Genomic DNA, 20,452 nt, shown 5'->3' with positions numbered 1-20,452 from the left:
TGAGGATAGCATTCAAGATCAATTTGTCCTGACGAATCCAGTGAGTGTAAGCAGCGGTAGCTGTTGCATCAGGGTTCATGGACAAAGGGTTTGTAGGGCATGTGAGTGTGCCATTGACATTATCGTATAGGTTGTAGCTAAGAAGAAGTGACTCAAATTGTGCATGCTAAGAGGGATAATTTGTTGGTGTGAGTCGAGTAGTGATCTGCCAGGTAGCGTTAATGGCAACAGGGGGAAGAGCAGGGGTAGGTGTTGGGTTAGCCATTGGCAGAAGTTATAGAAATGATCAAGAAACTAGTTGGAGAGAAAGGTCAATCTAATACCATATAGAGAAAATAGGAGAGCAGATTTGAAGGTAATGACTCGTACACATTTCTCCATTTACATTAGTACGTATAAATCAAAGTTATAATGCTTGAGTTAAGCCTGAAATTATGCTATTCTATAACTGACTACCTAAGCTGTATACAATGTCAACTATGTGTTGTACACGAATTTAACATTCAAATTTAAACTTGCAGGAGCTGACTTGTCGGAGCTGATTTGTGAGCTGCTGATTTTGTAGGCTGATTCTGCGGAAGAGTAATGGCTTTCCTTATAGATTTAAATTTGAGCTCAACTCAGATGAGCTCAACTACTTCCATGTTATAAAATATAGTCAAGTGCCCTTTTATTGGAACCATCTATTGTGTGAAAATCCATTTGCTAAGGATATACTAATAGAATAAATATAAATAGCAGTCATTGTTGAGAGTAACCATTTTACATACATGATGTGGCATCATATAGACCACATATTTTTCAAATCTAAAAAAAAGAAGTAGAGAACTAGAAGCAGCCATGTAGTGAGTGCAAAGTGTGCACTGTTACAATGACTTCTCTCTAACATTACTCATATTAATATGTTACTGTGAGATTATAAGCTGTACGAAAAATAAAAAAATAAAAAAAAATAAAAAAGAAGAAGTTAAGAGTCTGTTCTCTACGGTGGCATATAAATAATAATTTTTTTTTTTCACTTACAAATAGGAAATGATGGATTGGTAAATGAGAGAATTCCTATAATTATAAATAACGAAGAAAACAAAAGTAGTGTTGCATTGTACACAGAAAATAAATTTCTTTACGTGGCTCGTTTTGAGCCATGCATTGCACAATGAGAAAATATGGTGCAAGCAATTTGTTCTTTTAGCACGTAATCTGTACAAGTACGAAATTAGACGACATCGTTTTTTGCTAACATGAATATAGCCGTGTCGTACCCTTCAATCACATGCCGCCGCCACCCCAACTCCGCCACCCACGACGATCAGATTCCGGTGAACTTATCGGAGCTATCCCTTCAGGGCTCGGCACCCATATTGTAAAAATTAAGGTAATTTTAAATGTTTTCACCCTTAATTCTATATTGATCTTTAGGGATGATGGGCGAGGAATTGTCTAAATCGAATGAAAGTCGCTAGTGCTCGTCTGAAGGTCTGGAATGGGGTGGGAAAAGACCAGGCCTATGCCGAAACCCACAGGTTGAGTGTTCATAGGGGTTTCGTTTTCGTTCTTCAGGTGTGCTTGTTGAGGGTATATGTGATCACAGCCCTTTGAAGATATGATAGCCATGTATGCCATTTTGGGAGGCTTTGTGGTGTGGGTGTGTACGAAACTCCAGGAAAATGCCTTCAAGATTGCTATTTTGTTGATGGTCATGTTGGGATGTATCTGATGGTTTCTTTTAAGAATTTCATTTTCATTTGCTTTGTTTTCTGAGCTACCATATAGATATTTAGGCTATTAAGTTTTGATATCGAAGTACCCTTATGTGTGTGTGTGGGTGTGTACACATGTATATATCAATTTCTTCATTAGATTTTTTAATCCTAATTTTGTACGTGTGAGTATTGCTGTTAAACATGCGGGCTTGTGTTTCTGTTGTTCTCGTTGTATTGCTGCCTCTCTATGTTGCTAACACCGGTTTCTTTTGGTCTTGGCGTTTTTGTGGTTACCTTGTAGAATTGAAGACTGAATGATTCCATCTGCTGGGGTATTTTCTGTGAGAATGCAAAATCTTCATCGAATTATATCGCGTTTCTCTTCAACTTCACTAGGCTCAAGCACAACAACAGCCAGAGTTTTGACAGACACAACCAAAACCAAGTTGAGAAACGAGGCAATCAACTTGAGAGGATTTTCTACTAAATCTGGTGAAAATGACGGTAAAGATGAATGGGAAAAGACTGTGACGGGATCATTTGGTGATACGGCATCAAGTGATTTGGGATGGGATTCTGTTTCGTCTTGGTCAACGGGACTGACCAAGGAGCATTTTGATGGTGACGCCCCACCTAGCAGAGGAGACTCGTCACATTCTTCTGTGATCTCTGGATTGGAAGAGACTGATGATAAGCTGAGAGAATTTGAGGCAGAGAATCGTAAAAGTAAGGCTTTTGTAGATGGATGGGGCGAGAGGATGCAGGAGATGAGTGTGCTCTTGAAGCAAGTTAGAGAGCCTGGTGCAAGGGGGTCTTGTCTAAAGGACTCTGAGAAAGCCGAGATGTATCGCTTGCATAAGCAGAATCCTGAGGTTTACACTGTTGAGAGGCTGGCGAAGGATTATAGGATTATGAGGCAAAGAGTGCATGCAATTCTTTGGTTGAAGGAGCTTGAGGAGGAAGAAGAGAAAAAGCTTGGGCATCCTCTGGATGATTCTGTAGAGCTCTTGCTTGATACTTGTCCTGAGTAAGTTATTACTTAAGAACATCAACGGGTTTATATCAGGTGACTTATGTTTGTTGCTTTTGAATGGTGTGAGAAATGGTACTTGGTGATCATAGTCATGCTCATTCTGTGATTTATATTGATTATGTGCTATTTTATAAGAAACTTGGCTACAAGGATTAGTTGGTTATAAATGTGAGATATGTATCTAACTGTATGCTCTTCTATAAGCAAACTAGCCCACTAATTTAGCATTGTAATTTTTATGTTGAAAATATAGGGTGGTGATGGCCCAAATATCTTGCTTCTACAGCCATGCATGATGCATCATTTACATGCATGTATTATTTGTTCTCAGGTGAATGTCCATATATAGTGAAATCATATCTAGTCAGTGCACTGTTGATTTAGCTGCATCATAGCCCAGCCAAGCCCTATGAAGTCCTAATTAGCTGCCTTCATCCAGCATAATCTCTCTTAGTTGGTCATTGAACCATGTTGATTCTGATCTATATTCTTTTCCGCAATGAAAAGAAGTAACCTATGCCTATTCTTATTAATATAATCTTTTACCCATAAAAAAGAAAAGAAAAGAATAGAAGTAGCCTTTGCTAATAAGCGAACTCCTATTATAAAAAGCCACCTCAGCTTGAGAAATGACTATTTACTTCCATTTGGTAGTTTCAAGACTTCTTGATATGAGTGAATATACGCATGCCCTTTTTTCTGATTCATGTACTGTATTAACTTTCTTTCCCCCACCCGCTACTCTCAATTTCTTTGTTAATTCGCATGGTGCATTTAATATCCTATTTATGCAAAAACATAAGTGTTCTTGCCATCTGTAATTCTGGAATTTTAGCTACATCGGTCAAGTAGTTGCTGAATTTAAGAAATTTTATAAGAGATTTTTGTTGTTATACCTCACTCAAAGGAGGGCGTTTTAGGGAATGTAGCGGCAGGACCTTCCTTTATGTGATAAACAGAGTAGGGGTGGCTCCCTTTACACCTTAAAGCAAATTTCTAATATGCCACTTCATATATTAGATGCGGTTAAAAGGGGTTATATTTTTAATATAAACCGATAGATTCTAATTTGCTATGCATAAAGAATCTGTACACCTCTTACAGGAAAGAAAAGAAGGAAGGAGGATTTAAGCAAGGAACATGTTATTCTGCCTAAGGAATCTGACCATTTTCATTCTCCTCTGATTGTTTTTTTGATAGGCCATTCCTCCACTCATTGCTATAGATATAAATTCATGAGATCAAATTACTAGGTTTTGGTTCTTGTAGATATGTATCAAATCTCTTCTGTCTGACATCCTATGGCATGTAGAATCACCTAAAAATATGTAACATAGTAGTAGATGCAAATCGCTATGAATCTAACTTAATATCTTCAAAAAAGGGAATTCCTGATCTTTTGCCTATACACTTTGATGGTATACTTTTCTCTGAATTTCTAATGTTTTCCATGACCTTTTGTTTCTTAAGTTGTACTTCTGTACATAACCAATCGGTATTTTTAATATGAAAAGGGATTTTGACATCCAAACAAGTTTTAGGCCTCGTTTGGTTACATAGATGAGATGAGAAATTTGTTAATAGTAGTGAAATGGTTTGAGTTAAGATTTTTTATACGGTTTTGGAAAATGAGAGAGAAAAAGTTGAATAAAAATATTGTAAAGTTAAAATATTGTTAGATTTTTAATGTAAATTTTGTTTTGGGATTTGAAAAAGTTGAATTGTTTTTTGTGTTTTGTTTGGAAGTTTGAGAAAGTTGTAATGATTATGTAATAATTAGATGAAAAAGTTGAAAATTTGAAATTGAAAAGTGTTTGTGTTTGTCTATTTGAATGGTGTTTGGATGTTGAGATGGGTTGAAACCATCTGTGAAACCAAACAAGGCCTTAGTTTTCCTATTGCCGGTTTACCCCTGATAAAAAGACAACGATGATTGGCACCTCAGTTTATGGTTCAAACCACCACTTCTAGAAAAAAGGAGATCCAGCAACCAAGTTGAATTGCTCTGACTTCTCTGGTGGTGGTTGATAATACTGCAAGATTTGAACTGAATGAAGGAAATCATGCTTGGAATAGGGAAGTTATATATTTTAACAGGTTGAAGGGGCCTAGTTTGATTTCTTCTAGTGGGTTTTCAGGTGGTTCAAAATTTGAGGATGGACTAAAGTTAAACAAAATTGGTATTTCTCCCAGTCACGTAAACTACAAAGTCAATATTCCTGCTTTGGTCCCATGAGAATTGCAAGGTTTTCTATTTATCCAAAAAAAAAAAAGAAAGCATTGCAAGGTTTTCTGCTTGGCATTGTACCTTCTTTCTCTGGTCTTGATAATGAACTTGGAAGTGCTAGTTATGGGTATGTATATGTGATATGTATGAATGACATGGTTTTGGGATGGTAAATGCTCATCATAACCCTGATAAGCCTTAGGTTAGGGGTGAATAGCTGATTTATGCTATTATAGAAGAAAATTGATTTCTTATACTTCTTTCTCCTTTCATCTTGCAGATTTTTAAATTCCCACGACAGGGAATTCCATGTGGCTTCCCTTCCTTACAAACCTGACTTCAAAGTCATGCCAGAGGGTTGGGATGGTACCACCAAAGATCTGGATGAAGTCCATTATGAGATCTCCCAGAAAGAAGATGAAATGCTTTATCAAGAATTTGTCCAGAGGATGAACTTTAATAAAAAGAAAGTAAGTTCTCATGCTCACCCTTTTTGCCCTGAGCAAAAGAAGGTGAAAAAATCACAGATTAAAAAAAGAAGAAAGTGAAATATTAATTAGGGCTAAAGAGTCTGATTTATATTTTAACATCTGCTATTTGTTTTATTATTGGTATTATTAGATTGCTGTTAAACTTGTTGTTCTAAGCTTCCTGCTCTTTATTCTTTGATTCCGAGTTAATGCATGATTGCCCTTCTGTGATAAAAGAACTCGTAACAAGTCATGCCCCTTTATTCTCACACATACCCCCTCAGTCGGATATGTAAGGTGAGTGAAGAACTTATTCTGTCTTTATAAGAGGAAGTTGGTTTGTATCTGATGTTTTAGACGGAGATACATAGGAGTGGTATCATGATGCCATTTGAGAGTGGAGATGGAGGTGACTTGGAAGCTGAGGTTTAGCTGGTGATCAAGGACTGATCTGTCGGCAAATTAGACAACTCAAGTTGAGTGCCTTGCATAAAATGGGGCCTTAGAGTTTGCAGTCATTGCTTAGTTGGTTAACCTGCATATGAACTCATTCTTTTTCTGGCTGCTTTTGGAAGTTAGATAAACCTATTTTTTGATGGTAGGAAAATGTTTATTGGTAAAATAAAAGTAGTCTAGTATACGGAGTTGAAGAGGAATAAGATGTAAAGGTTGAAGATGAAAGGCCAAAGAAAATGACTGGAATGACTAGTGGTAGGGATGAGTTTTGGACCTCTTGGATAGGTCTCATCAACTTGCCAAATATTTGCTGCTTGTCCCACTGTGTCCACCTTGATTTAGTCTCCGTGCAGGTGTCCCCTGCCATTACGCCCAGACCCCCCCCCCCCCCCCCCCCCCCCCCCCCCCCAAAAAAAAAAAAAAAAACTCTCCCCCTCAAGAAGCTGGGGGGTTTTCTTGTTTTCTGTTAATTTACTGCAGACCCAATATAAAGATCAATGACATATATATTTCACCAGTGCTGTTTTGAACCCTTCAAATAATATGGTCATTGGTTTTGGTTGGGTGCAGGTTGCAGGGGAGGTTAAATGCCACAAGTACAGCCGGTGCCGTCCATCAGAAGGGTGGAATTTTACAGTAGAGAAACTGGGACCACGAGGGAAGCGTGGAGGTGGTGGTGGCTGGAAATTTGTCAGCTTGCCTGATGGTTCCAGCCGACCTCTTAATGAAATGGAGAAGATGTATGTGAAGCGAGAGACCCCCCGCCGCCGACGCAAGATACTCCCTTGATCAGTCTGATTCTAGATGGATCTTAAACTAGGAGATTTTTTTAGCACGTATCTGATGGTTGGGATTCTAAGCTGGAACTTCTACTTCCCCCCCTGCTGTCAGAAGAATGTTCTTTTTGGTTAGGAGTATGTATCTCTTATATGTTACAGCAGTGAAACTTGTTAGGAGTTCAACTTTGAGCAAAATTCATGTGCGCTCTTCCTTGCTTCTTACTAGGGTAAGCTAGCAATAAGAGATTTTAAACACTAAGATGAGATTATATGGTTTCAAATTGCGGCAAAGAGACCAATTCAAACTCATTGGGATGAGAATATTTTCTCTGTTAGAAGTGACGGACGAGCCTCGTGGGATTACTAGAACTAGTTCATTTTTCTTTTAAATGACATTTTTCACTCTTGAATTATCAACATTTTTTTTAGAGATTTTAACTTATATATATATAAATAACAATATGGGCATCCTAAACTACCTAATTTTAGTAATTTGCACTATCGATTAAGATTTGATATTTTCATCTATAAAAATAGGAATTTAAGACTACATGAAAGATTGATTTCTCAATTCAAAATACTTTTTCCTCAAGTTTTCATGCAAACATATTTTAACCTTAAAAAATGCTATCATCTTTTCAAAAAAAAAAAAAAATAGCCTTGGACGGGTAAACTCCCTATTTAAAAAAATATATATATTTAGTTTGTTACTGTTATTGGGGTATAATATAATTTTGAAGGTACTCAATTGAAAATAAAGTGAAAATATATTATTGAAAATCCACTGTCAAAATAAGAAACTATAAAAGTAGTAGAGCTTTTATTTTATTTATTTGAAAAGAATAATAACCCCGTTTAGATTGAAAAATAATCTTAATTTATCTCATTTCATTATTATAATTTTTTTAAATTTTCACACAAAATATAATAAACAATTCAACTTTTTCAAATTTTAAAATAATAAAAATATTAAAAAAATAATATTTTATTTAACTTTTAATTTTTATCTAAAACCACCTCATTTCATTCTACTATCCGGCGACAATACAATTAGAATTATTAGAGTTTTGATAGATCAAGTTAGAATGGAATGAATGTGCACGGACAAAAAGCAAAAAAATAGCAATTTTGTTCTTGTTTGTGTACATTTCATCCATCCATTCAGTTCGTGCATAATTTATTTCTGTAACTGAAAGCGTACGGTCGTTCTTTATTCAATTATGAATATAGCGTTGATTCGGATCTTCCATTGCTCAGAGTGGTAAAAAAGCAACTACTCTACTGCAAGCACAAAGAAGCAGCAGCATGGTTTTTGCATTGCAACGACCATGAGGAACAACAGCCATAACAACGAAAAAGATCAGCGCAGGAAAGAGAGTACTATCTCCGGCTTAGATTCGAGATTCAACCAGACCCTCAGAAATGTTCAAGGGTAAGAACAACCCCACCCACCGCCGCCCCCCCCCCCCCCCCCCCACCAAATTCCCGACAATTCTAAACTCTCCATTTTTTTTTTTAATAAGTAGACTAACTTCCAATTTCTCAGTCATGCATTTGCTTGAATTTTTCCGTGAAGACTTGAAAACACAGCTTCTGACCTCCTGAGGAAGCGCTTACGAAACTCATGACATGAGTTTTCGAGGATTTTCAGAATTTCAATTTTCAATGGGTCTGCGGTGTTAGATTTGGAAAACCCATTTGGATATTGGTTCTAATCTATGTTTTGGCTTTGATCTCTCGAGCTCTATATACATAGAAAAAAGTTCATAAACGTTCTGGTTGATTTTTTATATTTTTTGGTAGATATCAGCGAGGAATGTCGTGTAATTCATAGGATCTGTGTATTCGGATCGGGTGATTTCATTAACGCTCTGTTCTGTTTGGTTATGTCATTTCCTACAAAATTACTTTTGGAGTTGCGTCTCTTTATGAACAAAGCTTATTATTTGTTATCTATATGTGCCATGTGAAATGGTTTGGAATGGTTCTATCTAATATTTAGATAGAGACCTATAGCATACCTTCTATAGCTGTTGCCGTGCTCCTGTTGTAATTTCGTCTTCTTAGCAATCAATAGAAAATAATTTTATAATTTGTCTTTATCAAGATATTTTGGTCTATCTAGGTTGCTCAAAGGCCGAAGTATTCCTGGTAAAATTTTACTGACTAGAAGATCAGATCCAAGCTTACAAGAACCTTCTCCTGAGTATGAAAGGAGCTCCTCATTCAAGGATGCTAGTTCAAGTGATCGCATGGCCAAGGCAGTGGAGGCAATTTTGACAGCCATTTTTACTGATTCTTTTATTATTATTTTGATCTTTATTATAGAAACATGATGTATGAAATTTTGATGATTCATAATTTAAATTTGGGATTTTACTGTCAATGTAGGAAGAAGTCCAGAGTACAAGCAATCCAAATAAGAACATAAATGTCAATCAGTTGAAAACATCAACCTCAAATATTGAAAATACATCCAAAGAAGTTCAGAAATCTGCTATGGGTGCTAGAGCTACAGATTCTGCAAGGGTTATGAAATTCACCAAGGTGCTCTCTGGGACAACAGTCATATTAGGTATTGGTTATCTTCCCTGTCTTTCAGCCCTTTCCATGTATCTTGATCGATATGCTGGGACGGATATTCTAGAGTATGATGGATTTCCCATGAACCTAAGTCTAATGGATTGTCCTCTGCCCAATGTTATCTTGTAATACCCAGTACCCCACATGATAAATGAGGGTAGGTGACGTATGAGATCCCACATTGATTGGGAATGAGAAGTTTTTGCTCTTTATAAGGTTCCAATGGGACTCCAATTGTATCATCGACTAGTCTTTTTGGAGTATAGACCATGTGGTTTAGGCTTTCCATTGGGGCGTTACAAGTGGTATTAAAGCCTATCCCAACTAGAAATGTGAGATTTGAACCATGCCACCTACGACGGATTGGCCCGACGAGGACGTCTGAAATATAAAGGAGGAAGATTGTGATACCCTGTTCTGATAAGTGATAAGGGTAGGTGGTATTATGATACCCTTTATGATAAGTGAGGGTTGGTGGTGTATGAGATCCCACATTGCTTGGGAATGAGAAGTTCTTGCTCTTTATAAGGTTCCAATGGGCTCTAATTGTATCATTGACTAGTTCTTTTAGAGTATAGGTCATGTGGTTTGGACCTTCTATTGGGGCGTTACAAATGGTATCATAGCCTATCTCAACCAGAAATGTGGGATTTGAGCTGTGCTGCCTACGACGGATTGACCCGACGAGGACGTCGGGAACATAAAGGAGGGAGATTGTGATACCTCATTCTAATAAGTGATAAGGGTAGGTGGTATTATGATACCCCGTATGATAAGTGAGGGTAGGTGGTGTATGGGCACACATTGCTTGAAAAGGAGAAGCTCTTGCTCTTTATAAGGTTCCAATGGGTTTCGATTGTATCATTGATTAGACCTTTTGGAGTTTGGGTCTTATGGTTTGGGCCTTCCATTGGGCGTTACACATCTTCTATTGAATTATTTTTATAGGAAATCCATTTTTCTAATAAAACATCCAATTGGAACACAAACCATATTTCTGAAAAAGGATCATCCCTTTCGGTGATGTACAATTCTATCCTAATAAAATCCTCATTATCTTAATATCACTCTTTTTAGGCACTCCCTTTATCACACATTTGACTGCAACTTGCCTATTTTGAACTTAAATTTTATTTTTTGGTGCATTGCATAGATGTTCACTTACCCTGCCATCAGCATGATCTCTTTTGTAGAGTTTATTGATTTCTAAAATTTAACTTTCTAATATCACTTTGTAGAGAATTTGCATGAGTTAGCTTGGAGTGGAGTACCAGATTATATGCGACCTGATATCTGGAGGCTTCTCTTGGTAAGTTTAAGAGTTCTGGTCTAGGCTTGTAACCTATTACTGTTTATATACAGAAATGTCAGACTGTAATAAAATGTTTCCTAGTTTATAATTAGAGATATTAATTTGAATATAGAGCTTTGAAATCCAATTTATTGTCCATTATACTGATACAGAAAACATATTTCACAGATGATCTTAATGCTGCATATGTGATAATAGGTCCTCTGTCGTGATTTTTTTTTTTCACTCGATTTTAGCAAAGACCTTTAGTTTTTAGCACTTGTACGTTTGGAAGCAAGCTTCTATTTCCAGATTCTAGATGTCACATGGATTTTGACCTTCTCGTGTTCACAGACAAAGCATGACTCATGTTAGTGAAATCTCAGGCAATAGAATGTTAAAGGGCTGGTTCTAATTTTACCTGGATGAATAGGCCCCACAGTCAGCTATATGGATCCTATGATCCTAATATGTTGCTGTGAGACCATTGTTGTATGTGCTCAGAAAAAGATCTCTGTTATTTGAGATTTCTCTGACATGAGTGGTGTAAACGCAAGATAATCCAATTCCCTTATTGTAAAATATCATTACCTATAAAAAAAAATATATATCATCTACCAAAATGATCCGGTAGAAATCCAAAATTCTACTTAAATGTTGGGTCTAATGCAAAGAAAAAATTAAATATGTTGGAAGGAAAATTTTCCTCTTCAGTCTTCACAGTTTGGACATCTCATCTATGGAAAAGCTTTATTTTTTAGAAGCACCATTCAAATCTTTCCAGATATGTTTGAAAACTGAAATCAACTTAAAATTCTTGCTAAGACCTCTTCATCAAGATTGTCAAGCATTGATAAGTTATGGCCTTTTTGGGATATCAGAAGGCAGAAATGATTTATTATTATTTTTAAAACTCTTCTACTGATGTTAAACTGTTCCTAAAATGCTCATTTTGTGTTGCATATATTGGACGGACCATCACATTTAAGCTCAGGGGCCTACTTAATCGGGCTTTTTCACTTGAACTTTCTTATTTGTTTGAATTTTCTTATTTGTTTGAATTTTGTTGCTTACTTGAAATTTAAAATGAACTGACAACAGGGATATGCACCACCTAATTCAGATAGAAGGGAGGGAGTTCTAAGAAGAAAGCGCCTCGAGTATCTCGACTGTGTTTCTCAGTGTTATGACATTCCAGATAGTGACAGATCAGACGATGAGATCAACATGCTTCGCCAGGTACTTTCAGTGGTTATTGAATTCTGATTCTGATCATTATTGTTCTCTTGTGCCCTATTTTTAACAAATTGCCGATATTATTCTTGTCAGATTGCTGTTGATTGTCCACGAACCGTACCTGATGTCTCTTTCTTCCAGGAACCGCAAGTTCAGAAATCCTTGGAGCGCATCCTTTATACATGGTTAGATTTTATTTTTAGTTGCCAGTGGCTTCTACATGCCACGTAATACGTGCATTCTAGGTAAAAGAAGAAATGAATGCCGCAGCCTTGCCAAACTAAATCAGCTGAATTAAGTAAAAATTTGGATTCGACATACTGTTGGAATAATTTATCACATGATAAGTCGTCAGTATTTTTCTGACAGAATTCTTGCTTAGTTGCTTCAGGGATGTGTTGCTGTGCTACATGTCCAAATATAGGTAGACCAGTCGCCATTCTATTCTTTTTTATTGCTTCTGCTCCAAACCTATACAGGTTTTGGATCAATACCTAAAGACTACCAGTTAAACATGAAAATAGTTACATTTTAGTGCTGTTTTGTCAGTTTGAATTTGTATTTAATCAAATCCGATTATATTCAGATTTAACAATAATTCAGCTGAATCTATCTAAATTAATGTCTATTTAGGAGTTTACAGAATTGTTTATTTACTATTAATTACATCATTTTTCTTCAGTTCCAGATCCAGTCTTTCAATGTGAACCTTGGTATATGTTACTACATTCACACCTCTGACTCTCTGACTCTCTGGATTTACTTTGAATTTGACTTGCTCATAGCCTGTGCTTTGTTTGTGATGCTCCTTCCTACTGCAGTATAAAATTTATCTTGTTTATGCGATTTTTCCACTGTATACTTATAGGGGTATGGTGTGACAAAGGGTCTCCTACCCTAGTGGGCACATGAAAAAACTGTTTTCTGTTATCTGTGTACACAAATATACATAATATATATATATAAAGGAAATTTTTTTGATATATTAGAGGCGTAGGATCCGCTGATCAGGAGGTTTTTTTGGCTCTTGGGTGATCTTCCATCAGATTTGAACACTCAATATTGACCTTTGAAAAGTGTAAATGTGGATGATGGCAGAGACAATGCGACAAAGCTCTCTTAGATATAGTGATGAATAAGAGCTCCCTATAATCTGTTGTTCATATTTATGACAGAACACCTACACGTACTGCATGCCTCATCTATCCTTTTTTAGTTATTCTTTTCATGATTAATAAAAACTATTCAGGTATATGCATCAACTGTTTTATGGAGGGGGTGCATTGTAATTTTTTTGGTAGTTCAAGGGGCGATTGCTAAAATTGATAGTTTGAGAGAGTCAAGTTTATTTTCCCCAAACTATTAATGGTCAATGGTTCCCCCCTGTGCCCCCCCAAAAAAACCCATACTCCATGTCCGCCACTCATTATTTTTTCGTTCATTTCCTTAGGGAAGGACAAAAAGAAAAACTGGTCAACACGTAGAATATGGTTGTCAAAATATCCTCATTGGAGTATTTTCCTTGTGTTGTCATAATATTAATTGGTCCGTCTCTTTTCTATGTTTTCTGTTTTCTTTCCAGGGCCATTCGGCATCCTGCAAGTGGATATGTTCAGGGAATAAATGATTTAGCTACACCCTTTCTAGTTGTTTTCTTGTCAGAATACTTGGAAGGGGGCGTGGATGGCTGGTCAATCTCTAATTTATCTCCTGAAAAAATCTCTAACATGGAGGCCGACTGCTATTGGTGTCTATCGAAATTGCTTGATGGTATGCAAGACCATTACACATTTGCTCAACCAGGAATCCAAAGGCTGGTATTTAAACTGAAGGAATTGGTTAGGCGGATTGATGGTAACACCTTTCTTTTAGCCTCTAGTTTCTTACTCGAGAACCCCTTTCTTTGCATGAAATGAACTGCCTTACACCATTATACATAAATTCCATGCTTCTTTTTGTGATTTGCCTATGTATTCTTGTGTGCGTTTTGGGTTGAATTGGAAGTCTCAATCATTCCCACTTTTGTATGTGCAGCACATATAGAGCAAACCTAAAGATCCTTTGGTGCTCAACTATCCATATTTTTTTATTTAGATGGCAGTAACTAATTCATATTTCTAATAAGCCAAACTCTTGGGAAGTTTTTGTTCTCCAAATTTTGCACAAATTTTTTTGAATGGCCTTGTTCATTTGCCTACCAAGGTGGCCCATTTGCACAAAGCCAACTTTAGAAATTCGTGGGAAGTTTTCTAATAAGCCAAACCCTTGGAAGTTTTCAGTCTCCAACAAAGGCATGTTTACATCTTCAAAAACAGGGGCTTTTGTACATTTTGTGGGCAAATCATTTCTTATCGTTATTCCTGCTTCCTACCAAGATGGCGCAACACGTGGAGAAAATTCAGCAAGACTCTTATTGGGGGGGGGGGGGGGGGGGGGGGAGGGGATGTATGATTAGTTTAAGTTTCATTTGGTAAAATGGGCCACGGTATGCTCCCCCATCTCAGAAGGAGGTTTGGGTATTGGGAATTTGCAGGTTTTTAACAATGCTTTGTTGGATTAATAGTTGTGAAGATACCATCAAGAACGGGGTACCTTGTGGAGAAATATAATAGAATCGAAGTACGGTGAAGCATGGGGGAGGTTGGTGTTTAAATGAGGTAAGTGGGGCATATGGCATGGGCTTTGGAAGCACATAAGAAGAGGGATGCCTACTTTAGAAATATTGGGTTTGAGGTGGGTGATGGACTCAAGATCAAATGTTGGCATGACATATGGTGTGGCGACAGGACACTCAAGGAAGCTTATCTAGAAGTCTATGGTATAACAAGAATGAAAGAAGCCTCGATTGCGGACCTTTTGGTTACATTAAATGGTGCTCCTCAATATGATTGAGAAGTTGACACAATATCAGAGTTTTATAATCTCATATATTCCACTCACATGAGGAGGGAAGTTGAAGATTAGATTTTCTGGCGTCATTCCAAGAAAGGGAAGTTCACCGTCTACTCCTTCTATCAAGCCATGAACACACATACAACAAACCCATTCCCATGGAAGAGTATTTGGAAGACAAAGGCACTCTCCTTTGTTTGGACAACTTCATTGGGAAAGATACTCACACTTGACAATTTAAGGAAACGTCGATTCATTGTCATCGAGTGGTGTTGCATGTGCAAAACGCGTGGGAAGTCAGTTGGCATTTATAACTTCATTGTGAGGTTGCCACGACCTTATGGAATGACTTCTTCACTAGGGTGGGACTTACTTGGTGATGCCGAGAAGGGTGATCAATCTCTTAGCTTCTTGGAGAGGCCTTCAGGGTAACTTTCATATTGCAGCAATATGGAAGATGGTCTCAATATGCTTATGGTGGTGCATTTGGAGGGAAAGGAATGACATGAGCTTTGAAGATCGAGAGCAATCAATGGAAGAGCTTAGGAAATTGGTTTTCAATGCTTTACTTCATTGGTCGGTTGTAATTGATTTCAATGGAATGAGTTTCCATGAATTTCTTGTATCACTGAACTAGCACCCTTATGCAACACTTTTGTATATGTCCTGTATACTTGAGTTTTTGCCTATTCTTATGATCAATAATTTTTTTAAATAAAATAAAATAAAAGAATCTTCCCTGAAGTTATTGTCAAAATGAAGCAATTCACACTAGGGGGAGCTTATTAGCCTTATTTCTCTAGCTTCCAAGGAAAGAGGCTGTCATGAGTGCAGAACATATTACTTAACATTCATTTCCTAGATGGGTCCCAAACCATTTGTATTTACCATAGTGTACCACCCTACTTGAATACAACCGCTTATTGATGCATTGAGAAAATTCAAGTTTGTGTAAGTTTTCTGTATTCTTTTATAATTCAGAATTTTATTGAGAATTATTTATTTATTTATTTTTATAGTTGATATTACATGATGCCATCTACGTTTTAAACTGCCCAAACCACTTCCCTCTCTTCTCTCCCATCTCTTATGTTATTCTTATCTTTTCCTTCTCTACTTCTCTCTTTTCCCTATCACTATTCTTTCCCAATTTCGTTTTCTTTTCCCTCTTAAAGAAAAAAGCCAGGACACACACAGTGCGTGCCAATAGGTTAGCATTAGATAAAGTTCAAATTCTCTGAAGCCTGTTTCTTTATGTTTTGACATACAAAGTTACCTGTTGCCAGAATAGTGGAAATAGGATTTTCAAGCATTTTGCTTGTTTTAAAAGTTCAAATTTGAACTTCAGTAAGGGGATGCGTCTCCCACTGTAGGATGATATGCGGCCTTAATTAGTGTAATTGCAAAACTAAAAGCTGGTGGATTAAAAAGGGAAATTTGAGTTAATTAAACTGTGGCATATTTAGAAACTGATGTCATATAGAGACTTGAGTTAGCAATGTCTGATAAAGACCAGTACTATCTAGGAACTTTAGTGTTGAAGAAAATCAGAGCATATTTCTCCTAGACTCCTAGTCACTTCAAGTGCTTTCATGGGAGAGGAACTTTCCAACTTCTTTAGTGAATAGCTTTCTTGTGCTTTGATATCTTTTTGTTGACGTGGTTGGTGAAGCATCTTCCATTGAATTGCAGTACCAATTTGTACATCTAATGGTATCCATTTCATTGATGCATGAACTGTGTCTATATTTCCATCATCTGACTATATCTAATCCTCCGTGTTTCTTAATTTTTTTGATATTTATATCTGTCCAGAATTCTAAATACTATATTCTTGGTCCTACTGATGAGATCACTTTTTAAAACTGTGCTAGAACCTGTTTCAAGACACATGGAGGAGCAAGGTCTGGAATATCTTCAATTTGCTTTCCGCTGGTTCAACTGTCTTCTAATACGTGAGGTTTGCTCCTCCTACCAATGCTTAGTGTATATATGAATTGCTGTAATCTCTTCCATCGTAACATGCTACAAATTTTCTTTAGTAGATGAATTAAATATAATGCATTTGCAGCATATATTTGGCCATGACCTGGAGCTTTTATTGTTTATGCAAAAGCTAATGTGAGCTTCTATTTGTTAGATACCTTTCCATCTTGTCACTCGCCTGTGGGACACATATCTTGCGGAAGGAGATGCATTGCCAGATTTCCTTGTGTACATATTTGCCAGTTTTCTTTTAACGGTGAGATGGGCATTCTTTCTTTTTTTGCTGAAATGAGCTCTTGATTTTGGTAACTGTCAATCTCATTGTCTTTTTACTGCTTTTTGGTTATTAACAAAAATACAAAGGCTGGCATGTTTCGCAACTTTGCTTTTATGAAAAAGCAAATGTTTTCACATCATCGTGCGTTGGGATTAAGTGTAGTCTAAAATATCTTGCATACCATTCAAGTGCCACTTTTGAACCTGTCTTTGTACAACTGTTCTTTTTTTTTTTTTTTTTTTTTTTTTTTTTTTTTTTTTGCGAGCTCCTCATTTGGACTTGGTATGCATTCCACTTAGGAATTCTAAAGCCAGAACAACCCTGGCGTTAGTACTAACTCATGAGTACCTTTACTTGTAATATGCTGATACATGGAGAGAAAAATTTTGATGATGAGAAATCGTGCAAATGCAACATGTCTTCTACCCAGTTAAACCCTAGACCTATATAACGCACCCACATCAAATGGATTAGGTAAATCATCAGCTTTTCAAAGATGGGATGTGGACTCTAGAAATCATTTACACCCAAGGGCTTGAACCTTGTACCTGGGGGAGCATACCCCCAAAATGAAGGACCTAACTACTTGAGCCAATCCCAAGGGGTCCTTTGGAGAGAAATATTTCATGTTTTATCAAGCAAATTCCTGTCAGACATTCCTAGTTTCAGTGGCTTCCAGATGGTTTTTCTCTAATTCCCATTTAGGAATTAAGTCACATTCAGTACACCTAAGGCTGTGGATGATGCTTTACCGTATGGCTGGTGATTGAACCTGTTATGGCCAAGGGAACACTGGTTTTTATTGGCTAGCTCATATGCTAAATATTCTGGCCTAAGGTGTTGTCTAGATCATGATCAGTGTATTGCTGTACTTTTATTCCCATTCCATGCACCTTATCCTTTTCATTTTTCTGGGGTAGTAAAAGAACAATATGCTTTGTAATAAAACCTTGGTTCTTGGCAGAATAATATTGTCTCTTTAAAGTGCCTATTTTTTAAAGCAAATCTGCCATCCTAAAACTGATATTTGATAGCAGCATGTCCTATACCAGCCAAAGGATCAGCTGCTCAATTTTTTTCCTGGTAAATGCGATATGAAACTTCTCAAAAGATATATGAAAGTCTTGAACCACTGTCCTCATCGTTGAAGGCTTTTTAGACTTTCATTAGTGTGTAACGTCTTCACATCCGGTGAACATGAAAGGCTATCTCTGTATGGTCCTGATAACATTTTATGATAATCCATTTAGTTGTGTCTTTTTCTCCTGATAATCTCTGGACAGTGACTAGATGATTTTACACTCCAATGCAATGGTGATAATTATATGTCGAGTAATTGACATGAGCTGTTACCTTATCTTCAGTGGTCAGATAAGCTTCAGAAGCTTGATTTCCAAGAATTAGTGATGTTCCTTCAACACCTTCCAACACAAAACTGGACTCACCCGGAACTTGAGATGGTGCTTTCAAGAGCGTTCATGTGGCACAGTATGTTCAACAACTCTCCCAGCCACTTAGCTAATTAGAAAGGGATTTCGGGTATTCGCCAGTTTGGAATTTTATTCTTTTTCTTACTTCAGCAAGGGAAACCAGTCATTTTGCTCATATTGTATTGTGGTTTATGATCTGTATTTTTGGGTGTTTCTTTTGTAGATTTACTTTGACACGAGGATAAAAAGAAAAAGGAAAAAAATGCTTGTATAAATTTTTTCTATTTCGGGAGTGTAGTCCAGAGGAATCTGCATCCTATATATTCATTGTTGTGTTCACATATCCTTAGAACCCAAATTCCTGGTAAATGGTGAACTCCCAGTTGTATCTACAGCATGGGTATATTTTTGTTCTTGATTATATAATTGTTCCTTTGGCTGCCTCAGCCAAACTGACTGTTTGGGGAATCCCATTCAAGATTAGATTTTTCTGGTGTACTGGTAATGGATGGTGTTCAGTCTATTTGTTACTTCAAGAATTGAACATGGAGTCTACTACTAAATGCAGTCTCACAGGCCACAGCTAAATGCATCTTGGCCGTTGGAAGGTTAAGCTCGTGTTCGTTCAGTTGTTTGAGAGTAAAAGATCTCTTGTAAGACAGCATTGATGGGAGGAAAACGAGCAACTAAAGACAGCCATTGTCGAAACTCTTCATTGCCTCTTTCTGTGAGAGTTCACCCTTGGTGTCAATCGCAGAGGCAGCAAGAGCACAAGCTGCAAAACACACGCACATAACATGGCGAGATATCGTTATCCATTTCTGAACATTGTGAAGAGCGGGGAGGGGAGCGTTGGACGAGGGGAAAAGGGTGGCCGACTCACGTAGGGGAGGGAGGGAGGTTCGACAAACAGCAAGACCTGGACTTCAAATTCACCTCCTCAAAACACACGAAAAAAAAGAAAAAGAAAAAGAAAAAGAAAGAAATGGACTAAAAAGGCTCCTGAGTCCTCACTCTGCACAATTTTCTTCTTAATTATACTTTGCACGTTCTCCTCATGAACGATCATCCTCTTTTGCAATCTCCATAGTTTTTGTCACTTGGCTTCAATTCAACACTTTTTATTACATTATGTACATTAAAATTGTGAAATGTTTACGATTTTAAATTCGAAAATCATAAAGACCCTTTTTCTAAAACATACCAATTGCCATTGTTCGTAGTATTTTGGATAAATCCTAAGTTAAAATTACATAAAGCTCCATGGGATTTAAGTGTAGTTTATTTTTAGAAATTATCTCAACTCATCTCATTTAACTTAATTATTATAGTTTCTTAAATTTTTTAACAAAATATAATAAAGAATTCAAATCTTTTAATTCTCAAAATAAAAATTATATTCTAAATATATTTTAATTTTATAATATTTTTATTCAACTTTCGTATCAATTTATCTCATCTCAATTCGCTATCCAAATCAGGCCTTAATCTCAATTCGTTGTCCAAATCAAGCTTTAATCACTGTAAGGGTGTAAAAAATACTCGCAAAACCGAAAAAGGGGTCCGGACTGCAACCGGTTTCGTAAGGAGAAAACCGGCCGGTTCCGGTTCTATGCTTTTTAGGCTCGGACCGGACTAGATCAGACCCGTTCCATATAATATATATTTTAAATTATTTTTTTAAATATTATATATAATATTTTTATTTTATATATAATTATATATATAATAATATAAATTAGAATTATATATAATATAATATTATTATATTTTATTAAATAAAGGTTTAATCTTAAACATAAAAATTTAATTGATCATATGCTTTAAACATAATATGTATATATTAATAACATTTTATCATAAGAACCACCTAAATTGAGAAACAAATACTTGAAAATTAAATTGATAAATCATAAAATTGATAAATAATAAATTAATTTAAAAATAAACTGAACTTGTAAAAATTTAAATTGAAATTGATAAATCACACCAATATTTTTTTTATCACTTAAAATCAGTTTAAAATTGAAAAAAAAAAAACTAAATATCAAAAGATTTGAATTTGTATACCAAAATTGTAAATAAGATC

General features: G+C 36.4%; 2 protein-coding genes across 3 annotated transcripts; both read left to right on the top strand.

Moving 5' to 3' along the window:
• Positions 1 to 2,017: 2,017 nt before the first annotated feature.
• LOC121247395 (protein GAMETE CELL DEFECTIVE 1, mitochondrial-like) lies at positions 2,018 to 6,678 on the top strand. Its single transcript, XM_041145752.1, has 3 exons — positions 2,018 to 2,730; positions 5,244 to 5,433; positions 6,460 to 6,678. Exons 1-3 carry the CDS (start codon positions 2,018 to 2,020, stop codon positions 6,676 to 6,678), a joined length of 1,122 nt encoding a protein of 373 aa, XP_041001686.1.
• Positions 6,679 to 7,828: 1,150 nt separating this feature from the next.
• On the top strand, positions 7,829 to 18,841 carry LOC121246956 (GTPase-activating protein GYP1-like). 2 transcript variants are annotated; one of them, XM_041145282.1, is made up of 10 exons: positions 7,829 to 8,100; positions 8,794 to 8,938; positions 9,060 to 9,243; positions 10,490 to 10,560; positions 11,644 to 11,781; positions 11,872 to 11,963; positions 13,361 to 13,632; positions 16,545 to 16,630; positions 16,811 to 16,912; positions 18,298 to 18,841. In XM_041145282.1, exons 1-10 carry the CDS (start codon positions 7,997 to 7,999, stop codon positions 18,457 to 18,459), a joined length of 1,356 nt encoding a protein of 451 aa, XP_041001216.1. In that variant the 5' UTR covers positions 7,829 to 7,996; the 3' UTR covers positions 18,460 to 18,841. The 2 variants fall into 2 exon arrangements, with proteins under 2 accessions (XP_041001216.1, XP_041001217.1); XM_041145283.1 differs by lacking the exon at positions 18,298 to 18,841 and having other exon boundaries at positions 7,835 to 8,100; positions 16,716 to 16,841.
• Positions 18,842 to 20,452: the final 1,611 nt, after the last annotated feature.

Source organism: Juglans microcarpa x Juglans regia, chromosome 1S (assembly GCF_004785595.1).
Source record: "Juglans microcarpa x Juglans regia isolate MS1-56 chromosome 1S, Jm3101_v1.0, whole genome shotgun sequence".
NCBI classification, from domain to species: domain Eukaryota; kingdom Viridiplantae; phylum Streptophyta; class Magnoliopsida; order Fagales; family Juglandaceae; genus Juglans; species Juglans microcarpa x Juglans regia.
This window is presented reverse-complemented; position numbering and strand designations above follow the sequence as displayed.

Bases quoted from the DNA above. Each gene is read 5' to 3' on its own strand.
- LOC121247395 (XM_041145752.1), top strand. From the start codon at position 2,018: ATGATTCCATCTGCTGGGGTATTTTCTGTGAGAATGCAAAATCTTCAT. The intron at 2,731-5,243 runs GTAAGTTATTAC...TTCATCTTGCAG, and splicing joins TTGCTTGATACTTGTCCTGA to ATTTTTAAATTCCCACGACA. The intron at 5,434-6,459 runs GTAAGTTCTCAT...GGTTGGGTGCAG, and splicing joins TGAACTTTAATAAAAAGAAA to GTTGCAGGGGAGGTTAAATG.
- LOC121246956 (XM_041145282.1), top strand. From the start codon at position 7,997: ATGAGGAACAACAGCCATAACAACGAAAAAGATCAGCGCAGGAAAGAG. The intron at 11,782-11,871 runs GTACTTTCAGTG...TATTCTTGTCAG, and splicing joins AGATCAACATGCTTCGCCAG to ATTGCTGTTGATTGTCCACG. The intron at 11,964-13,360 runs GTTAGATTTTAT...TTTTCTTTCCAG, and splicing joins GAGCGCATCCTTTATACATG to GGCCATTCGGCATCCTGCAA.